This window comes from Microcaecilia unicolor, chromosome 3, assembly GCF_901765095.1.
Source record: "Microcaecilia unicolor chromosome 3, aMicUni1.1, whole genome shotgun sequence".
NCBI lineage: Eukaryota > Metazoa > Chordata > Amphibia > Gymnophiona > Siphonopidae > Microcaecilia > Microcaecilia unicolor.
The window spans coordinates 457,917,840-457,938,146 of NC_044033.1; the positions used below are offsets into that span (position 1 = coordinate 457,917,840).

Below are 20,307 nucleotides of genomic sequence, written 5' to 3' on the forward strand. Positions count from 1 at the left end.
AACAATTTTTGTTATTGAACTTGGACCTTAAGGTTAAAAATGAATCACAACTTGATATCTTTGCTAGCAAGATCATCTAAATGGGTACAATGAAAATATGATTTAAAAAAAATGCACAAGGCAAAACAAAAAAATATGGCCACAGACAAAAATAAATTTTATGAGTATCATGGATCCATTGCTCAAGCAATGGGATACATCTGCTTAAAAAGAGCAGACTGGACAGTTCAGAAAAATAAAGAGCAAACATAGGAAAACAAAACTGTGTAGCCCAGAACAGAGATTAACCAAAGATTTAGAAGTAAGGTTAAGACCATAGTCAAATATAATCCCCAAAGGGTCCATATGGACATATGAATAAGACAGCCATTTACAAACAGTATTGTTATCTGTTTTTTAACTAATTAGTTAAATACCATCCGTAGGTTAATGAACGACACACTTTTATTACTCTCTCGAGATTAGAACTTGTTAGAGGGTTAGACACCTTTCCCCTTTGGTGCTCCAGCTCCTTTTAATGACCTATAAAGGCAAAATCATGCGTCCAGCATGCAAAGCAACATAGACGAGACCATCTCTCCTATAACAAGACAGAAAGATGATTAATCTCAACCTTAAAGGCTCAGGAAAACCCCTGACAAGTCATACCTACAGATTAATTTTTCCTTTTGAGGATCTATTTGAAAAACATGAACACAAATAACTTAATCAGCATTAGTGGAGTTTGTATCATTCTCTTCTTCAGTCTGTATTTTCTTTGTTTATTTTGTACAGCGCTGCGTAACCTAGTAGCGCTCTAGAAATGTTAAGTAGTAGTAGTAGTAGTAGTATTGTAGCAAACTTCCTGAGATGATACAGCTTTAGCTGGTTAATATGAACCCATTTTAGGACCCCCACTTCATCCTTTAACCTCGCAATGCAAATTTGATAAACCACAGGTGACACTTCTTATCTGTTCCCTTCTCCACTACTGCCAACTCCAGACTTCGCGCCTTCTGTCTCGCTGCACCCTACGCCTGGAATAAACTTCCTGAGCCCCTACGTCTTGCCCCATCCTTGGCCACCTTTAAATCTAGACTGAAAGCTCACCTCTTTAACATTGCTTTTGACTCGTAACCACTTGTAACCACTGCCTCCACCTACCCTTCTCTCCTCCTGTACACATTAATTGATTTGATTTGCTTACTTTATTTTTTGTCTATTAGATTGTAAGCTCTTTGAGCAGGGACTGTCTTTCTTCTATGTTTGTGCAGTGCTGCGTATGCCTTGTAGCACTATAGAAATGCTAAATAGTAGTAGTAACAATAAGGGCCATTCCAACTGGGTAAAAACATGTGGGACTTGGCCTTTTCCAAAATGATAATAGAAGCCCTTGTCACCAATTTGATATTCCTTTGCAATTGTTTTTAGATCGTAATGAAGTAAAATGCTTGTAGGTTAACAATCATCTGTGACCCACCTGGCCATGCTTTGGCAGTAATAATGGCTGCATCAGGGCAGAATAAACCAGCTGGTGTATACAGCACACTTCACTTAGTCTGGTCCAGCAAAGTGATACTGTGACAGAACAATGTGTTTTAAGCCTGTAAACCACCTTTAATTCTTGAAGTGCATTTCTCTAGTTTGGCCAGCAAGTGGTTTGTTTATTTATTTATTTATTACAGCGCGCTTTCCCACACAAGCAGGTTCAATGCGGCTTACATAGTAACTAGAATTATAGAGTCTTATAAGGTGAATATTACAAGCTGAATAAACATAATAATAGAGAGGTTTTAGAATAAATGAATTGGATATGGGAAGGTAAACAAGGATAGAATAGGCAAAAGGAATAGGGATTGGGAGGGATATGGTATAGGCGAGAAGGAGAAGAGAAGACTGGGGATGAGTATAAGGAGATAGGGATACGGGGTCTAAGGTATAATCTGTGTCAAAGTCAGTATCAGTGTCAGAGCAAAGTTGTATGGGTGGGCTGATATGGTTTAAGCTGTTACAAAGAACTGACCTTTCTTTCTTTTAGTTAGCACACAGATAAAGGAATGCCTATAGTGATGTAACCAGCTTTCTTTAAAAACTTATTGACTGGGCTCTGATTGGCCCACAAGCTTTTTCATTGAATTGTACTAGTTTTTCCCGTTTCAGCCTGGGAGAAGAGAAAGAGAAAGCTGTTTGCTCAAGCCCTCTAAAACAGTTAATATTTGATACAGTGGCGTAGCCAGAAGGCAATTTTTGGGTGGGCCAACAGGTTGGATGGTGGGCACTAGAGTTGCCAACTTTTTTGAAAAAGAAAAAACAGCAAACCTGATGCAAACCTGTCCCTACCCCACTCCCCATAACTTCAATGAGGGTTTGCAGTGCAGGCTTCAGTGGCTGCAGGGCAATTGAGAGCTAAGGGAAGTACAATAGACTGCACTATTCAGCCCCACTGAGCCATGGTCCCTCCAACAATATATGGTATTGAAGCCAAACACATTCTGCATCCAGAGAACCTTCTGGCCTGTCCACCAACAATGGATACAGAGCACAGCAAGGACAATTCTCCATAAAACTCATCATATAAAGAAATTTTGTTTTCTAGTGTAATCTCAATTACAGACATATTATAAATTAACTTTAAAAAATCTATAAAACAAAGTCACTCAGAACCTAGAGCAAATCTACCATGCCAACACTAACTTCCAAAACCAAAGATCCTACCTATGAAAAAGAAGTGCCTTAATATTATAGTAGGGCCCTAAATACAAATACATTTATCAGGAAAGCTGAACAAGCCAAATTACTACAGAATGCTACATGGAAACTTCATGCTAACAGAATACCTCAGTCACACACACAAGACACAAATGCCAAACACAGAATAAGTGACCACAAACTCTAGAAATATAAATTAAACGGAAATCCCAAGAAACTAGACCTTGCATGTAGTACAATCACTAGAGAAACAAGAAAGAAAGGCACTTGCTCCTGTGCAAAATATAAAGATGGCACATGCCAGGGATGGTGTTAGGGGATGGAACTAGGGCAGTTGTGCTTGGTTCCTTGGCCAGAGAAAGCCTGCATGCTGGAAGCTGAAGGAGCAGCCTGGTAATGGACTTTGGGGTCCTTTCCTAGATTTCTGTCCTGGACCCCAGCCATGTTTACCATCAACTTTGGCAAGCTGTACATTCCAATCCAACATATTATATTTCACAACATTGAAAATAAAATATTTTTTATACCTTTTTTGTTGTCTGGTCATTTTTTCTCAAATCATATTGGTCCCAGTCTCTGGTTTCTGCTTCCCTCTGTCTTCTCTTAACTCACTTGCCAGGGTCTCCTATTTGACATTTCTTCTTTCTTCATGTCCATCATCCATCTCCCATCTTCTGTTTTCCTATATTCCTTGTTCAGTATCTCCCCTGTGTTCATATCCCCTCATCCATCATCATTCCTCTGTGCACCTATGCACCCCATGCCCAGCACATCCCTTCTGCATTCCTATTCTCTCCCTTGTCTGGTATCTCACCCCCCCCCCGGGTCCATATACCCCCTCTCCAGTGTCCAGCATTTTATCTCTATTCTATAACCCCCCCCCCTTGGTCAGGCATACCCCTCTGTGCCCATGTGCCATCCCCATACAGCATCTCACATTTGCTGTCCCTGTCCCCATGCTCCCACCTAATGCCCATCATCTCCCTTCTGTATCTGTATACTTCCCTAGGTCCCCTTTCTCCCTCCTCCACACCAATGTGTCCCTCTCCTCTCTGATTCCCACCCCCAACCAGCTTCTCTTCCTCTCTTTCCTTCCCCTATGCATCTGGCTCTTTCTCCCTGCATCTCTCTCCCTTCCCTCTGCATATCATCATCTGCATATCCAGCACCTCTCCTTCAGCCCCCCCCCCCACCCCACACGTCCAGCATCTCTCCCTTTCATCCAGCCCCCTACATGTTCAGCACCTCTTTCCCTTTCATCCAACTCCCATACATGTCCAGCACCTCTCCCCTTCACTTCAACCCTCTGCATATCCAGCACTTCTCCCCTTTCCCTCCACCCCCCTGCATATCCAGCACCTCTCCCCTATATATCCAAACCTCTCCTTCCTCCAACCTCCCCTCTGCAAATCCCAAACCTCTCTCCCTTCCTTCCAACCTCCCTTCTGCAATCCCAAAACCTCTCCCCTTCCTCCAACCTCCCCTCTGCAAATCCCCAAAACTCTCTCCTTCCTTCCAACCTCCCCTCTGCAAATCCCAAACATCTCTCCCCTTCCCTCCAACCTCCCTTCTGCAAATCCAAAACCTCTCCCTTCCTTCCAACCTCCCTTCTGCAAATCCCAAAACCTCTCTCCTTCCCTTCCAACCTCCCTTCTGCAAATCCCAAAACCTCTCTCCCTTCCCTCCAACCTCCCCCCTGCAAATCCCAAAATCTCTCTCCCTTCCCTCCAACCCTCTGCCCCTTGCAAGTCCAGCACCCTTCTGTTCCCTCCCCTCCCTGCCTCCCCTTACTGGGCCAGCACGCAGCACCCCACTGACTTCCTCACCCTCTCCCACCCTGCCGCAGCGCTTCATTTAATGTTGTTGTCGGCGCTGCTGTTACAGTTTACCCACCCCCGCGGCGGCGCTTTACACTTTACCTGATGGCAACGCTACAGATGCAGCGCTGACGTCCGACGTCCTGCTCCGGGGCCTTCCGCGTCCCGCCTCCGTAACAGGAAGTTACATCAGCGTGGAAGGCCCGGAGCAGGACGTCGGACGTCAGCGCTGCATCTGTAGCGTTGCCGTCAGGTAAAGTGTAAAGCGCCGCCGTGGGGGTGGGAAACTAACAGCAGCGCCGACAACATTAAATGAAGCGCTGCTGGCAGGGGTGGGAGACGGTCACGGCAACTGGATCTGCTTCTGGGCGGGCCTGAGGCTAAACTGGGTGGGCCCGGGCCCATCCAGGCCCACCCGTAGCTACGCCCCTGATTTGATAACTGGTGAGCAGCTATATGTCCTGATCTCCTCAGGTACTTTTTAGAAAGTAAACTAATGTTTAGTTAGTGTTATAATTGATCCATACTTCACTTACCTGTTATTGTTTGCTGATTGCACATTTTTTTGTACTGTTAAATTTTGAAAGACAATAAACAATTTAGTTTATTGCCTCTTTGTCTGGACTGATAAAGAATCCTTGTGGTTTATGTGTTGGGTCTGTGAGTGCTTTCTGGGAACTGTAGGACCCTGAAGTGTGGCCTCCAGTAACCTAGATATCACTGGGGATAATTTGAGAGCAGGAGACTTGCCCAGAGGTGGTTGTGACCCAGTCTGTGGGAGGAGGGTGCTAGTGTAGAGCACGAGTGGCAGGTGCAGGCAGACCTGAGCTGTGCTGGGGGGTAGACCCTCTAAGTGGCCATGGGGTAACCCCAGGTGGGTGGCTAGGCATTTCATGACAGATACGATATAGGTAATGTTCTTGTTCCTGGAGGTGTGTAGATCAATGTTAACCTGGGAGCATTTTACTTCATTAAAGACTACCTTTTTATATGATCTGCCTCCTTTTTTATATCTGGATATTCAGCTTGAGTCCTCCAAATTGGTCCAATATGTTGATGATTTGTTATTATGTTTAAGTTACCAAGCAGCATGTACTAAAGATACTTACTGTTCCTTAGACACTCATATCGCCCTGGTTTTGTTACTGTTACGTGTTGTACCTGCTCTGTCTCCAGTCTCTCACTTTGCAAAATTTAGTTGACTTTTACTCTCCTCAGGCTTCTCTGCAGGACCAGCTCATCTGGAATACATGGGGGCAATCAGAACCTCTGATGGACTGTGGAAATCTGGTGATCATTATGTCTTCCCTCCATCTTTACTCTACCCTATTGTAGGGGCGTAGGTGGGAGGGGGCCAAAACACAAAATGGGGGGCACATTTTGGTCTGCCTCCCCACCGTCCCCCAACCGCCAGTGCCGGTCCCCAACCACTGCTTCTGCTGCACATACCTTGGCTGGTGGGGGGTTCCCAACCCCCGCCAGCTGAAGCAATGCTGCTGCCACCACACATACTTTGGCTGGAGATCCCCAACTCCTGCCAGCTGAAATGTTTATCCAGCACTGGTCTCCACCACATTGCCTGCCCTGCTCTCTCTTCCCTCACATCCCACACACTCATTTTAATGAAATTGAGCATGCACATGCTGTTTCCCTAAAATGAGCATGCAGCAACGAGAGGGGAAGAGCAGGGCAGACAATGTGGTGGAGACCAGTGCTGGTGAAACGCTTCAGCTGGCAGGGGGTGCGCCAGCCAATTTGGGGAGGCTCAGGCCCCCATAGCTACACCACTGCCCTATTGCTCTTTATTTGCATCAATTGACTCATGCATCTGCTGCTACTATGTGTACTGTTCTCAACTCTTTATGATTACATCCAGATTTTGACTCCACTGCAGAAGCTGTAGATCTGGTGTACCACCACTGATGGACTGCAGGCCGCAGAGGCCGCTCTTTGAAACTAGATCTCAGATCTTTGCCAGAACTCAGGGGTCCATTCCCCTCCATCTTCAACTGGGCTACACAGAACTCCTAATTGTTAAAGGGGGGTGGGGGGTGGAGATGCAGTATCTCTTTGAGAGCCCTAACTTCTGATTGGGCCTCTGATTGGCTAATTTCACTGCCCTTTGCCCTTATGTCAATTTGCAATTCACACCAGAGAACTAGGTAAGCCCTTATCCCATGTGAAATTATAACTGGGCACCCAATGACAGGGCCTTTATATCATATGGTACCAGCAGATCCTCAATTACTGTGAGTTGTATCTTAACCTATTGTAAACATTTATACTTAGTATTGTTTTCTGCTCCTTTATTTCAGGCTCCAGGAAGTACTGTACAAAGTTGTTGGTACATCATACCCACAACCGCAACCAGGATATTGGGACTACTCTAAGAACCATTGGCCTGCTATAGCACTCTCCCCAAAGTTCACAGGACCCTGTCAAGTGCTGCTCGTTGGATACTCTGCATGTAAGCTTCAAGGGCTGTCATCATGGATTCATCTTACCCATTGCCAAAAAGCATCAGTTCCCTTGCCTACATTGGAGCATTCTGTGACTGACTCTTAAGTGTTTGAGCTAAAGTACTAATACCTTTTTGTTATCCTTTGGGAACCCAGAAGCAACGTTTCATACTATAGTCACGACTGGTCTACTTAAAGGACATTTTGGCTTAAGACATTTAACCTGTTAATATTTTGAATTTTAGTATTTCTTGACGAGTATTCTCATTAAGGATAGCCATTGCTGGTGATATATTAACCACATGCCCCATGGTACATTATTGCTATATTATCTATATTAACTGTAATATTGTGGAATTTGTGATAAACAAATGAGCATTTCAAATATCTTTCCTGCCAGAGTGGTGTAGTTTATGGTATAGTATGCTGGTTACAGAACTATGCAGGAACGGGCACCATGGAATCGGTATTTAGATTATGATTCCAAATGAAAGCATATGCCTGCTGTTTTACTTTACTCTCTAGTATCCCTTTCTGATGCTGTTGAAAACTTTTGGGCTTTATTAAGCTTAGGCCTTCTTGAATACTTCCACTTTCTGTATTAGGAGTACTATAACTTCCAGTGTTACCCTAGCTACTTGTTTTATAAGAGTTTCATCTTCTTTCAGTACTATGATGAGAGGTACATAGAGGAGACCTACAGGGAAGACACAGCCATAGCAGAGAGATTAAATGAATTCCTTGCTTCGGTCTTCACCGAGGAAGATTTGGGCGAGATACTGGTGCCACAAATTGTATTCAAAGCTGACGAGTCGGACAAACTGAATGAAATCTCTATAAACCTAGATTATGTAATTGGGCAATTTGACAAATTGAAGAGTAGCATATCTCCTGGACCGGATGGTATCCATCCCAGAGTACTGATAGAATTGAAAAATGCAGAACTATAGCTAGTAATACGTGATGAACTCGACATGGTACTTCAGCAGCTCTCCCTCTCCCAAATGTGTACTGCTGACTTTACATGAAATTTTCTGCAGGAAATAAATACAATAGTGTACAGTCAGACTGTATAACTTCCATTTTATTGCATTGGGATCATCATATTTAGGTACACACACACATTGCTGCAGTTTCCAAAACAAAAATCTTGAAACAATTTCCACATAAAAATTGCTGTTGATTGTTAAAAGAAACGGTCAACAATATATTGCTTTATAAAATAACACATTTGGTCACATGTATATATCTGCAAGATTTATGCTGCAGTTTTTCTTAATTGGCACCAAGTAACAAATTACTTCTGAACCCATTAAAAATAAAGAACATTTAAATAAAATCTGGTATATTCATTTCCTAAAATTGCTTGCATAAAAAATGTCCAAATCATACAACAGGGTTCGCCCAGAGGTTCAGAAGTAGTAGGTTAATCCAGTGACTCTCAACACTCCATAGCTAGCTGGATTTTCAGGATTACTACAATGAACATACATAAGATAAATCTACATATATTGGATACCTGTTTATGCAAATCTCTCGCACATTTATTGTGGTGATCCTGAAAACATGACTGTAAAGTGTGATTCTGTGAGAAGGGTGAGAAGTACGGGGTTAATCTACTAATTGGAAAGCAGAAGACTGAAGGTATGCTTCCCAGCTCCACTAAGGCTGTGGTAGTGATGATGGGCATGAACTCTGTATCGCTGCCATTGTGATATCAGTTTGCCAATGACAAGCAATATTCAAAGGACCCCTCGAGAAAACAATGTGCTTCTTTCCCTCTCATACAGATAAGACTAGGAGGCTTCTAAAATAAGGCCTGGCCAAAACTCACCTATTTGTGAATTCTATCAATGCCCAAAACTGGACCACTTATAAGCAGAGACATTTTGCATTGGGTGTGAGGCTAGACATTGTTTCTTTTTCTATAATTATTGAAATGGCATGGACTCAAAGCTGAGTACAGAGAAAGTCATTACAGCAGCTGTTTTTCCCTTTGCCAAGGGGCTTCAGGTCTCTATTCAAAGGGTTGGCTATATATAAATGCCAAACCTTATGTATAATCTATTTCTTTTTCAGATACTGTGCAAAGCATGGTCAAATACTACATGTTCATTTCATTTAAAGCAGCAGTGCCAGGAGCTCCTTCAGTTGTAATCAAATCTGGCTAAGGCACACAGGGGACTTTCTACTTTTATGGCTGACTCCCACATTCTTCTGAATTAGTAAAAACACAAAACAACCCCCTTCCCACAAAAAAAATCCCCAATTTTTCATGAGATTTTGAGAGGATCCAATTAAAGATGGGCATCAGGGTAGGCCACTCTGTAGCTATGCTGGTATGTCAGTTCCTACTAGTTGTTGTTGTTACATTTGTACCCTGTGCTTTCCCACTCATGGCAGGCTCAATGCGGCTCACATGGGGCAATGGAGGGTTAAGTGACTTGCCCAGAGTCACAAGGAGCTGCCTGTGCTGGGTATCGAACTCAGTTCCTCAGTTCCCCAGGACCAAAGTCCACCACCCTAACCACTCAGCCACTCCTAGTTATGTAATAAGGATGAATCTTACAGATATTACATATGTATTTACTTGAGATTTATTTCACAGTGTTTATTGATAAACCAAACTACACAATTTCACGATTTAAAAAATAAAATTAATAGTTGTTCTGAATGGGAAGAGAGGATCAAGGCAGGCAAAAATCTTAACAGGAAATGGAAAATATAATCTCTACAAGTAGGGAAAACATTCAGAGCATGGCTATGGAATTTTTTCCAACCCTGCTGTGTTGGGATAGTTGGGGGGGGGAGGGGTAGTTTGTGGAGTGGTGAGGCAGTTGTGCACTGTAGTTTTGGGGGGTGAGGGAAGTTGGAGGGGGTAGTTTTTTGGGATCAAAACAGTTTAAAGGGACGGGGGCAGTCACAGAAGGTAGTGTTTGGGTTGGTAACAGATTATGGGATGGGGGCAGCTTTTTGTGAAGGGGAATAGTTTAAGAGGCAGGGAGAGTTTGCAGGGTGGTGAGCCAGTTGTGTGTTTGTTTGGGGGGATTGTTGGGGGGGGGAGTTAGGAGAGTAGAGAACTAGGGAGAGGCAGTATGAAAGAAGGAATTCCCTAACTGCTGTATTTTACTGTATATAAGTTCCTATGATGCAGAAGCTGACCTTCTCCAACAGAAATGCATTGAGCCCTTTTTGGGGGGGAGGGGGGTGGGGTGCTTATTTCTCTGGAACTTCTGGTCAAAATTTGGCCTATTTTAGAAATCCATGTGTCTTTTCACCCATTTTCCTCACATGCCATGTTTTACCATACTGTTAAACTTTCAGAGTTATTTTTCCCGCAGGCAGGCATTTCTCAACCACATTTGTATAATTCTTTCCAACGTCTGCTGGCCTGGAAAGAATACAAGTGAAAACAACTGAAAAGACATACAGAGGAGACTCCTGGGAGTGGAGGAAACTCATTTTAACCTTCTGGTGACATCTGCTGTAGGAGGCACTGCTGCTTTAAAGCCTGCTTTGCAGGGAAGGCTGTCATCTGTTTCTGGGAAATGACAAAACACTCTGTATGCACCTGTACCCTATCCATGGAGCTAGGCCAAAGATCAGAGTAGAATTGCATAGTGTAGCTATATAGAAGGGCAGACCTGTTTGTTGTCCTGGAAGACGCAAATCCCCAGATTCTATATAGCGTGACTTAAGTTGTGCACGCAAATTCAGTCAATTTCTGGAGTTTGGGTGCACAACTTAATTAGTTAACAAGTCATCGGCGCCAATAACTGCCACTTAAAAAGCAATTATTGATGCCAACTGGCATGAATTAGATTTACACACACACACTGTGTAAGCATATTCTGCAACATGATGTGCATAAATTCTAAGTCACATAGTTGAAAAGGAGGAGTGGCATGGGAGGTCATGGGTGTTTCTCAAATGCTATATGTGTTAATAGAAGATACCTGGTCTGCGCCTAATTTAGGCATCATAATGTTACATCGTTTTACTTGGGGTACTCCCCACAACTAAATTTAGCCGCGCAGATGGGCGTTCAGCGTATTCTATAATCGGCAGGATATTTACGCTTATTCTACAAATTAGCCTAATTTAACATATTATTTTGGCGCAGATTGTCAGGTGCCATAATAGAATCTAGCCCAAGTGGCTGCCCCTGTCATACTGATATTACCACTTCATTACGGACTAAAAGCTGTTGTGAGGTTATCTAGTAAATGATACTTCCATACTATAAGCAAAATTTATATACATATATATACATATACATACATATATATATATATATATATATATATAATATATATATATATACACACTAGTAAAAAAGGCCCGTTTCTGACACAAATGAAACGGGCGCTAGCAAGGTTTTTCCTCGGAGTGTGTATGTTGAGAGAGTGTATGTGAGAGTGACTTTGTGTGAGAGAGAGAGTGAATGTGCGAGTGTTGTGTGTGTGAGAGAGAGAGAGAGTGAGTCTGGGGTCGAGTGTGTCTGTGAGAGAGTGTGTGTGTGAGAATGATGTGTGTGGACAAGAATGAGAGTGTGTGCAAGTGCGTATGTGAGAGTGTGGAGAGAGTGGGTTTCACACAGATACAGTGTGTGTGTGAGACACAGACTCTCTGTGAGACCAGAGAGTGTGTTGAGTGACTGGTGACACATAGAGAGTGAATGTGATACAGTGTGAGACTAAGAGTGTGTGAGAGACAGTGTATGAGAGTGAGAGAGAGAAGACATTGACTGTGAGAGAGAGAGAGTGTGTGAGAGAGTGTGTGTTGTGACAGAGATACCTCCCCCTCCCGGCCGCTCTGGGTGTCAGGCCCCCCCCTCTCTCCCTCTCTCTGGGTGTCAGCCCCCCCCCTCTCTCTGGTGTCTGAGCGTTACTGTGCAGGACGCTGAGCTCTGGCTGTGCTTCAAGGAACTGACCAATCCTATTTAATAGAATGCACCTCCAACATTCTGAAGCTGAGAAACCTCGTGTGGTTGGTCACTTCTGCTTGTGACGAACCCGGAAGTACGTGATGTCAATTCAGGAGATGGATACAGGAAGCAGGAATGCATCAGCCATGCAGTCAGCTTCAGAATGTTGAGGTGCGTTTTATTATATAGGAGGATATAGTAGCAGATACTGCAAGGAAACAATATACTGTATACAGTCTGTTTCTGAGTCAGTTTGTCATAGCCCTTGTAGCTTAAATATCTCAGTCCATTTGAGGAACTGCCCATACATGCAGGTTATGTCATGACATTTGGCACCATACTGCCAAACAGGGTTCTATTATGCTTCAAATCAGCTAATGAAGTTGCTGGTTGAAATTCCCTGGTTGTGCAGGACACATACAGGCTAGAGATCTAGGTCTGAGGCAAGTATCTGTATTTATTGCACTTGAAAAAAGTAAAAAATAACACAGTGAAATGTTACTCTGCAGCTGCACATGTTATCACGAAACTATTGCACAAACATTACAAAAAATATGCTTAGTTCAAAAGCATAGCACCTTTAGCACAAACAGTTTATAAAGTAGTTGGTAGGAGAAAGCCTGCAGGCTCTCAACTGGAGCATTTGCATTTTAGGTAGTAAATGAAATCCCAAACTTAACTGGAAAGGCCTGAACTAAGCTGCTTCCTCAGTCACTGAAGTTTACAATGAAGATGTTCTTCCAGGGTAGCAGATTAGTACTGCAGGCAGATGAGACCAACAGAAACACTGCACTGGAGGGCAAGAAGTTCATCTAGCCCAAAGTTGACCTCCATCCCCTATGCATGGTAGTGTCTCAGACAAAATGTGTCTTTAATCTGCTATTCACCAGCACCAGTGACTGCTCTGATCGGCATGTTGTGCCAAGCACTCTACTGTCTGAAACTGAAGAATATGCCGGAATGTACAGTACCTGCTAGGAGAAGTCACAAGCACTTCAGTCCACTGTTTTACAGTATAAAAAACAGCTCAACTAAACTGTCAGTGCAATTATAAAATTATTTTTTATCTTACCAAAACTATTTAGAAAATGAAATGCTTAACAAACCTTGCAATACCATATAAACCTGTTTTCATGGAGAAAAAACTGCTTGGTCCTCTTCATGATATCAAAATAAGCCTATAGAAAAAAGTATCAGACTGCAAGGAATAAATCCAAAGGAGCCCTTCTTCAGGTTTTGCTGGCTGATGAGTCTTGTGCATTCTTGCATCACAAACATACCCACCTATGGGAATGTAGCTTCACCGTCTGAATCAGTAACATACAGATTGCATTAAAATGATGCTTTTTGCAGCTCAGCGGTGGCCTCCATACTTAGAGGCCCAGTCAGTTCTCCCATGGACAGGTTGGGCAGGTGGTGGCCTAGGCATTAAGCCTGAAGGGCTCTTTGAAGATGAGTTAAACACTGGCTGATTTGGGTGAGGTCTTACAGACTTCAATGAAGATAATCTGGCAATAAAAAAAAAAAGAGACAAGGATCCAGAAGTCAGTGTGACATGGGCAATAAACAGCTTGTATGTGTTTTTTTTTTAATGTCACCCCTCCAAAAAAAAAAAAAATTACAGTGGCAAAACTAATGCAAAATGATTTACTGCATCCTGTATTAAGCCATTTTTGCTGCATTAGGCACATGTTAGCACCTAAGGTGAAATTAGGCCTTACCTGCTAATTTTCTTTCCTGTAGACCGGTGATGGTGAACCTATGGCACGCGTGCCAGAGAGGGCACGCACGCCGCTGGTCGCCTCAGCCCGTTCCAGCCCTCCCTCCCACCCACCCGGCGTCAAGCATTCCTTCGTCCCTCCCTCTCACCCGGCACCAGCCCGCCCCCTCCCTCCCTCCCTCCGAGCAGAAAATTTAAAAGTCTTCCCTTGTCGCTGTTAAAGCCGCGTCAGCAGTAGCAGTGAAAGCGTGCTGCTGGTTTGGCGCGCCTTCAGCCTTCCGTCTCTCAACTCCTGAGGCTGGGCGGGCATGATGTCGGGGTGGGAGGAGGGGACGAAGGAATGCTTGACGCCGGGTGGGTGGGAGGGAGGGTGGTCTGGTGCCTGCTGCCAGGTGGGTGGGAGGTCGGCCTGGTGCCTGGTGGGTGGGAGGGAGGTCGGCCTGGTGCTGGGTGGAGATCTGGTGGGTGGCTGGGAGGCCTGGTGCTTGGGTGGGAGTGTTGGGTGGGTGGATGGCCTGGTGCTGGGTGGGAGTGCGGCAGGCCTGGTGCTTGGGTGAGAGTGCTGGGTGGGAGGGAGGCCTGCCACTGGGAGGGCAGGGGGGAGAGGAGGGTAGCTGGACATGGGTGGCCGGAGGGGAGGGGAGGGGGAGAGGAAGGTGGCTGGAGGGGAGGGCAGGGGGAGAGAGGAGGGTGGCTGGACATGGGCGGCTGGAGGGGAGAGGGGGCTGGGGGAGAAGAGGGTTGCTGGACATGGATGGAGGGCAAGAAACGAAGAAGAAAGGAGGAAAGTAAAGAAATAAATGGAAAGGAAGCCCTGGAAACGGAGTTAAGAGAACAGATAGAGAGCAGCAAAATCAGCGACTAGGACCAATATGGATAGAAAACAAAATCACCAGACAACAAAGGTAGAAAAAAAATAATTTATTTTCATTTTAGTGTTTGGAATATGTCTAATTTGAGAATTTACATCTGCTGTCTTATTTTGCACAGGGTATACTGGAGCTGTAACAACTTACAGAAATGATTTATAATGAAAGAAAATCATGTTATTTTTTTCTCCTATACTAGTATAATATTTTCAATGATGTCTGTTTTATATGCGCCATGGCTGGTGTAAGGGGGTGTGGCTATCATAGGGATGGAGTCATATGTGGTGACCCCACCCATAATGAGTACCGGCACTTCGCAATAAATAATTAGATTTTGGGTTGCTGTTTGGGCACTCGGTCTCTGAAAGGTTCGCCATCACTGCTCTTCACCCTCCAGACGACACTTGGGGTTATGCACACCTACCAGCAGAGGGGAGACTGAGAACACTTAACTTTAAACACAGTACAAATAACCTGTGCAGAACCCCCAACCAGCCAGTATACCGATAACAAAGCAGAGGAGAAAACAAGCTCCAAACAAGAAAAATCTCACAGAACCCTGTACTCGGAACTCCTCCCCAAACAGGGAAAAGCTTCTACAGATGGAGCACACCTGCGTCCCAATCTGCCGTTAGCAAGTTCCAGGAAAAATTCCCAGAACCTACTAGCACAGAAAGTACAGAGATAAACCCTGTAGCAGTTACAGCAACTCCGGTTTCAAACAAAAACACAATATTTAAATACTGAAATACAGACATACAGGAATACAGGGCAGGTTCTGACCAGTCTGGAGGGTCTAGAGGAAAGAAAATTAGCAGGTAAGGTCTAATTTCACCTTCCTCAGCAACCCTCCAGACCGGTCAAGAAGCTTGGGTAGCACCAAAGCAGTAACAACCTAAGGGCGGGATCTCCGATCCCAGAGGTCAAAACTGCTGCACCAAACCCAGCATCCCTCTTTCGCCTGCACATCCACTCTATAATGCTTCACAAAGGAGTGCAAAGAGGACCAAACTGCCGCTCTGCAAATATCCACAGGTGGAATAAACTGCTTTCTGCCAAGGAAGCCGCTAGTCTTCTAGTGGAATGAGCTTTAAGCACAGAAGGAACAGCGCGACCCTTAAGCAAGTAAGCTGAAGCAATCGCCTCTTTTAGATACCTCGCTATAGTCGCCTTAGAAGCGGCCGCACCTTTCTTAGGCCCCCCATACAGCACAACCTGTCCAAGGAACGAAAATCCTGCGTTTGCTTCAGATAAAATCTCAAGACTCGCCAAACATCCAGCTTTGCGAGACGCCGCTGGGAAGAATCCCCTGCCCTATCTCCCAGCACCGGCAACAAAATTACCTGATTCACATGAAAAGTAGACACTACTTTAAGCAAAAAGGAAGGCACCGGACACAGCGAGACCTTTTCCTTGGAAAACAGTAAAAAACGGAGCTCTACACAATACAGCCTGCAACTCTGAAATCCTACGGGCAGAGGAAACAGCTACCAAAAGACCACTTCAGGCTGGGATCCTTGTAGGGGCAGGATTCCAAGGGGGCACCAACCAAGAACGAGGGGGCCTCAAGAACGAGATTCAAATCCTACTGAGGGACCAAAGGACGTTGTGGAGACTGAAGCAATTTTACTCCCCACAAAAACCGCACAACGTCCAAAGAAGCCAAAGACATACCCTGCACCTTCTCCCAGAAACAGGCCAAGGCTGCAATCTGCACCTTCAAGCGGACAGGCCAGACCCCTGTCGAACCATCCTGCAAAAATTCCAAAATCTCAGAGACGTGCAAAGAGGAAAACAAGATCGATCTTGACACCAACTCTCAAAATGCGCAGACGTGTACATAAGCCACGAGGTGGAGCATTTCCACGACCAAGGCATAGTATCTATAACTCTGGAGGAAAAACCCTTCTTCCTGAGCCGGTTTCCTCTCAACAGTCAACCTGTAAGCGAGAACGGAGAGGGGTCTGGCATGACTATTGGACCCTGACACAAGAGGACTGCCTCCCCAGAGGAAGAGGCTCGTGCTCCATCAAATGCACCAGATCTCCAAACCAAGGACGCTGTGGCCAATTTGCAGCCACCAGAATCACTGGAACCCGAATAACGCTCGATATGCTGGGGAACCCTTCCTATCAGCGGCCACAGAGGGAACACGTACAGCAGCACCTGAGGAGGTCATGGAAGAAACCAACGCATCGATTCCCTCTGACCAAGGGTTCCATCGCTTTTGAAATAGTGAGGCACCTGAGCACTGTCAGCCGATGCCATGAGATCCATCAACGGCGTGCCCCCATCTCAACACTATGCGATAAAAACCGAGCGATGAAGGACCACTCTCCAGGAGCCAGAGTGTGCCAGCCCAGAAAATCCGCTCCGGCCATGTGACCTGCCAAGAGATTCAGGAGATGGGACTGCACCCACGCATTAAAAATGCCACCTCCTCTGTAACTGCCCAGCTTCTTGTTCCACCCTGCTGGTGACCTAAGCTACTGCCGTTGCAATGTTGGACAGACCCTTACCACCCTTCCGACCAAAGAGACTGGAAAGACGCCAAGGCCAACGAATCGCCTCATCTCTAACCAACTGATAGACCAACGGGCTTCCTCTATCAACCAACGGCTCTGAGCTATCTGCCGAGGCACTGAGCCCCCCACCCCACAAGACTGGCATTCGTGGAGAGAACTATCCACTTTGGAGGCTCCAGAAGCATGCCCTTCTCCAGATTCGGAGTATGTAGCCACCACTGCAGTCTGTGGCGGGGGTCTTCCGTCAGAGACAACGAAACCTCTAAGGTCCTGCGACTGCGGAGACCAATGAGACAGAAGAGACATCTGCAGCTGCCGCATTTGTGGCCCTGGCCCGTGGGACCAATTCTATCGCTGCCACCATCAGACCCAGTACCTGAAGGTAAGAACGGGCTGTCAGAGCTGGAATGGACAAAAGCCACCAATTCTGAAGCTGGAGACTGGAAATCCGAGCAGGAGGTAGATAGATGTGTTGAAGCGAACTCCCAGGTACTCCAGAGTCTGCGACAGGCACAAGTGACTCTTGGCCGGATTCACACCCAGCCCAAAGACTCCAGAAAGCTTACCACTTGTGCAGTTTGCCACTTTGCCCGAATCAACCAATTGTCCAGATAAGGATGACCAAGATACCCTGTTTCTGCAGAGCAGCCGCCACCACCACTATGACCTTGGAAAATGTCCATGGTGCTGTTGCAAGCCCGAATGGCAGAGCATAGAACTGAAAGTGTTTACCCAACACAGCAAAGCGAAGGAACGCTGATGAGATGGGAATGTGCAAATACGCTTCTGTCAAATCCAAGGACATTCTTCACTCAATGTGTAGTTAAACTCTGGAATTCATTGCCAGAGAATGTGGTAAAGGTGGTTAGCTTAGTGGGGTTTAAAAAAGGTCTAGACGGCTTCCTAAGGAAAAGTCCATAGACCATTGAGTTGGGAAAATCCACTGCTTATTTCTGGGATAAGCATCATAAATGCATTAAACTTTTTCAGGATCTTGCCAGGTATTTGTGACCTGGATTGGCCACTGTTGGAAACAGGATGCTGGGCTTGATGTCTCAGTGTGGCAATACTTATGTACTTAGGATGAGGATTAATAACAGCCACTGGATGAGAAGATTGGGGCAAAACTGGTGGATGGAATCCTAATCCAGCTACTTTCTACTGGACAGACTTTCCCTTATAATGAGAGTTAGACAGTTTATGACCACTGGTGTGACAGGGCACAATGGTTGCAGTATTTACCTTGCCCTGCTCATGTGTGGATGCAGAAAGCATGGCATGACTGAGCTGGCTGTTGTATACTTGTGGTCCTTGGACAGTCTCAGGGATTCCTAGTAGTTCTCCCTGGGTCCCCTAGTGAGTGATAGCTCTCAACCCCTAGACAAAGTGGTCAAGGAAGTGGCAGGCGCTCAACCTGGTATAGTTGAGCTGAGGGGGATGGTATGTGAAGGAGTGAGTGACAGGGCAGGGGTCTCTAGATACGCTCATAAGAACATATGAGTAGCCATACTGGGTCAAACCAATGGTCCATCTAGCCCAGTATCCTGTTTCAAAACAGTGGCCAAGAAAGGTCACAAGCACCTGGCAGAAACCCAAATTGTGGCAACAATCTATGCTACCAATCCCAGGGAAAGAAGTTGCTTCCCCATGTCTGTCTCAATAGCATACTATGGACTTTTTATCCAGGAATTTGTCCAAGCCTTTTTTAAACCCAGATATCTTAACCACTGTTACCACATCATCCAGCAAAGAGTTCCAGAGCTTAATTATAAGTTGAATGAAAAAATATTTCCTCCTATTATAAAAGTGTTTCCATGTAACTTTCTTGAGTGTTGCATAGTCTTTATACTTTTGGAACAAGTAAAAAATCGATTTACTTCTACTCATTCTAAACCACTCAGGATTTTGTAGACCTCAATCATAATATCTCCCTTCATCTGTCTCTTTTCCAAGATGAAGAGCCCTAACTTCTTTAGCCTTTCCTCGTATGAAAGGAGTTCCATCCCCTTTATCATTTTGATCATGCTTCTTTGAACCTTTTTATAGTTCTGTTATATATTTTTTGAGATATGGCAACCAGAACTGAATGCAATACTCAAGGTGAGGTCACATCATGGAGTGATACGGAGGCATTATAGTATTTTTGGTCTTATTTACCATCCCTTTTCCTAATAATTCCTAGCATCCTGTTTGCTTTTTTGCCGCTGCTGCACACTGAGCTGAAGATTTCAGTGTATTATTTACAATGACACCTAGTTCTTCTTCTTGGTTGTTGAGGTGGTGGAGATGAAAATGGTAATGGAATTCAAACATGCGTGGGATGAACAGAAAGGAATCCTGTTTAGGAGGAATGGATCTACGGAATCTTAGCAGAGATTGGGTGGCAACGCCGGTATCTGGAGAGTAAAACCGATGCAGGGTGGACTTCTACGGTCTGTGCCCTGATCGTGACTGAACAGATATGGATATGCTGGAGTGTAAATTTTAAGGGGCTTCGACGTTAGCTTCAGAACTTAGTACAGGAACAGTGCTGGGCAGACTTTTACAGTTTATGCCCTGAGAAAGGCAGGGACTAATCAAACTCGGGTATACATATAAAGTATTACATACCATGTAAAATGAGTTTATATTGTTGGGAAGACTAGATGGACCGTTCAGGTCTTTATCTGCCGTCATTTACTATGTTACTCTGACTCCCAAGGTGGACCCTAGCATCAGGTAACTATGATTTGGATTATTCTCTCCAATGTGCATCACTTTGCATGTGTTCACATTAAATTTCACCTGCCATTTAGATGCCCAGTCTTCCAATTTCCTAAGGTCTTCCTGCAATTTTTTTTACAGCCTACATGTGTTTTAACAATCTTGAATAGTTTTGTGTCATCTGCAAACTTAATCACCTCACTCATTGTTCCAGTTTTTCCAGATCATTTATAAATATGATAAATAGCACTGATCCCAATACATATCCCTGCGGCACTCCACTATTTATCCTCTTCCACTGAGAGAAATTACCATTTAACCCTATCCTCTGTTTTCTGTCCAATAACCAATTCCTAATCCATACCAGAACATTGCCTCCTATCCCATGACTGTTTAATTTTCTCAGGAGACTCTCATGAGGAATTTTGTCAAATGTTTTCTGAAAATCTAGATACACTACATCAACTGGCTCACCTTTATCCACATGTTAATTCACACCTTCAAAGAAATGAAGCAAATTGGTCAGGCAAGACTTCCCTTGGCTGAACCCATGCTGACTCTGTCCCAGTAAATTGTATTCTTTATAATAGTTTCCACTA

At 44.7% G+C, this 20,307-nt stretch overlaps 1 protein-coding gene across 3 annotated transcripts in view; it reads right to left on the reverse strand.

Annotated features, from left to right (window-relative positions):
• Positions 1-20,307, reverse strand: part of ICK (intestinal cell kinase) — a 233,865-nt gene that overhangs the window by 19,577 nt on the left and 193,981 nt on the right. Inside the window, exon 14 of one of the 3 annotated variants that reach the window (XM_030198959.1) lies at positions 13,209-13,399. The exons of the other annotated variants lie outside the window; for them this stretch is intronic. Within the exon in view, the coding sequence (XP_030054819.1) occupies positions 13,386-13,399 (14 nt within the window). The 3' untranslated portion in view covers positions 13,209-13,385. Of the gene's footprint in view, positions 1-13,208; positions 13,400-20,307 lie in introns of those variants that run through there. 3 annotated transcript variants of the gene reach the window in all.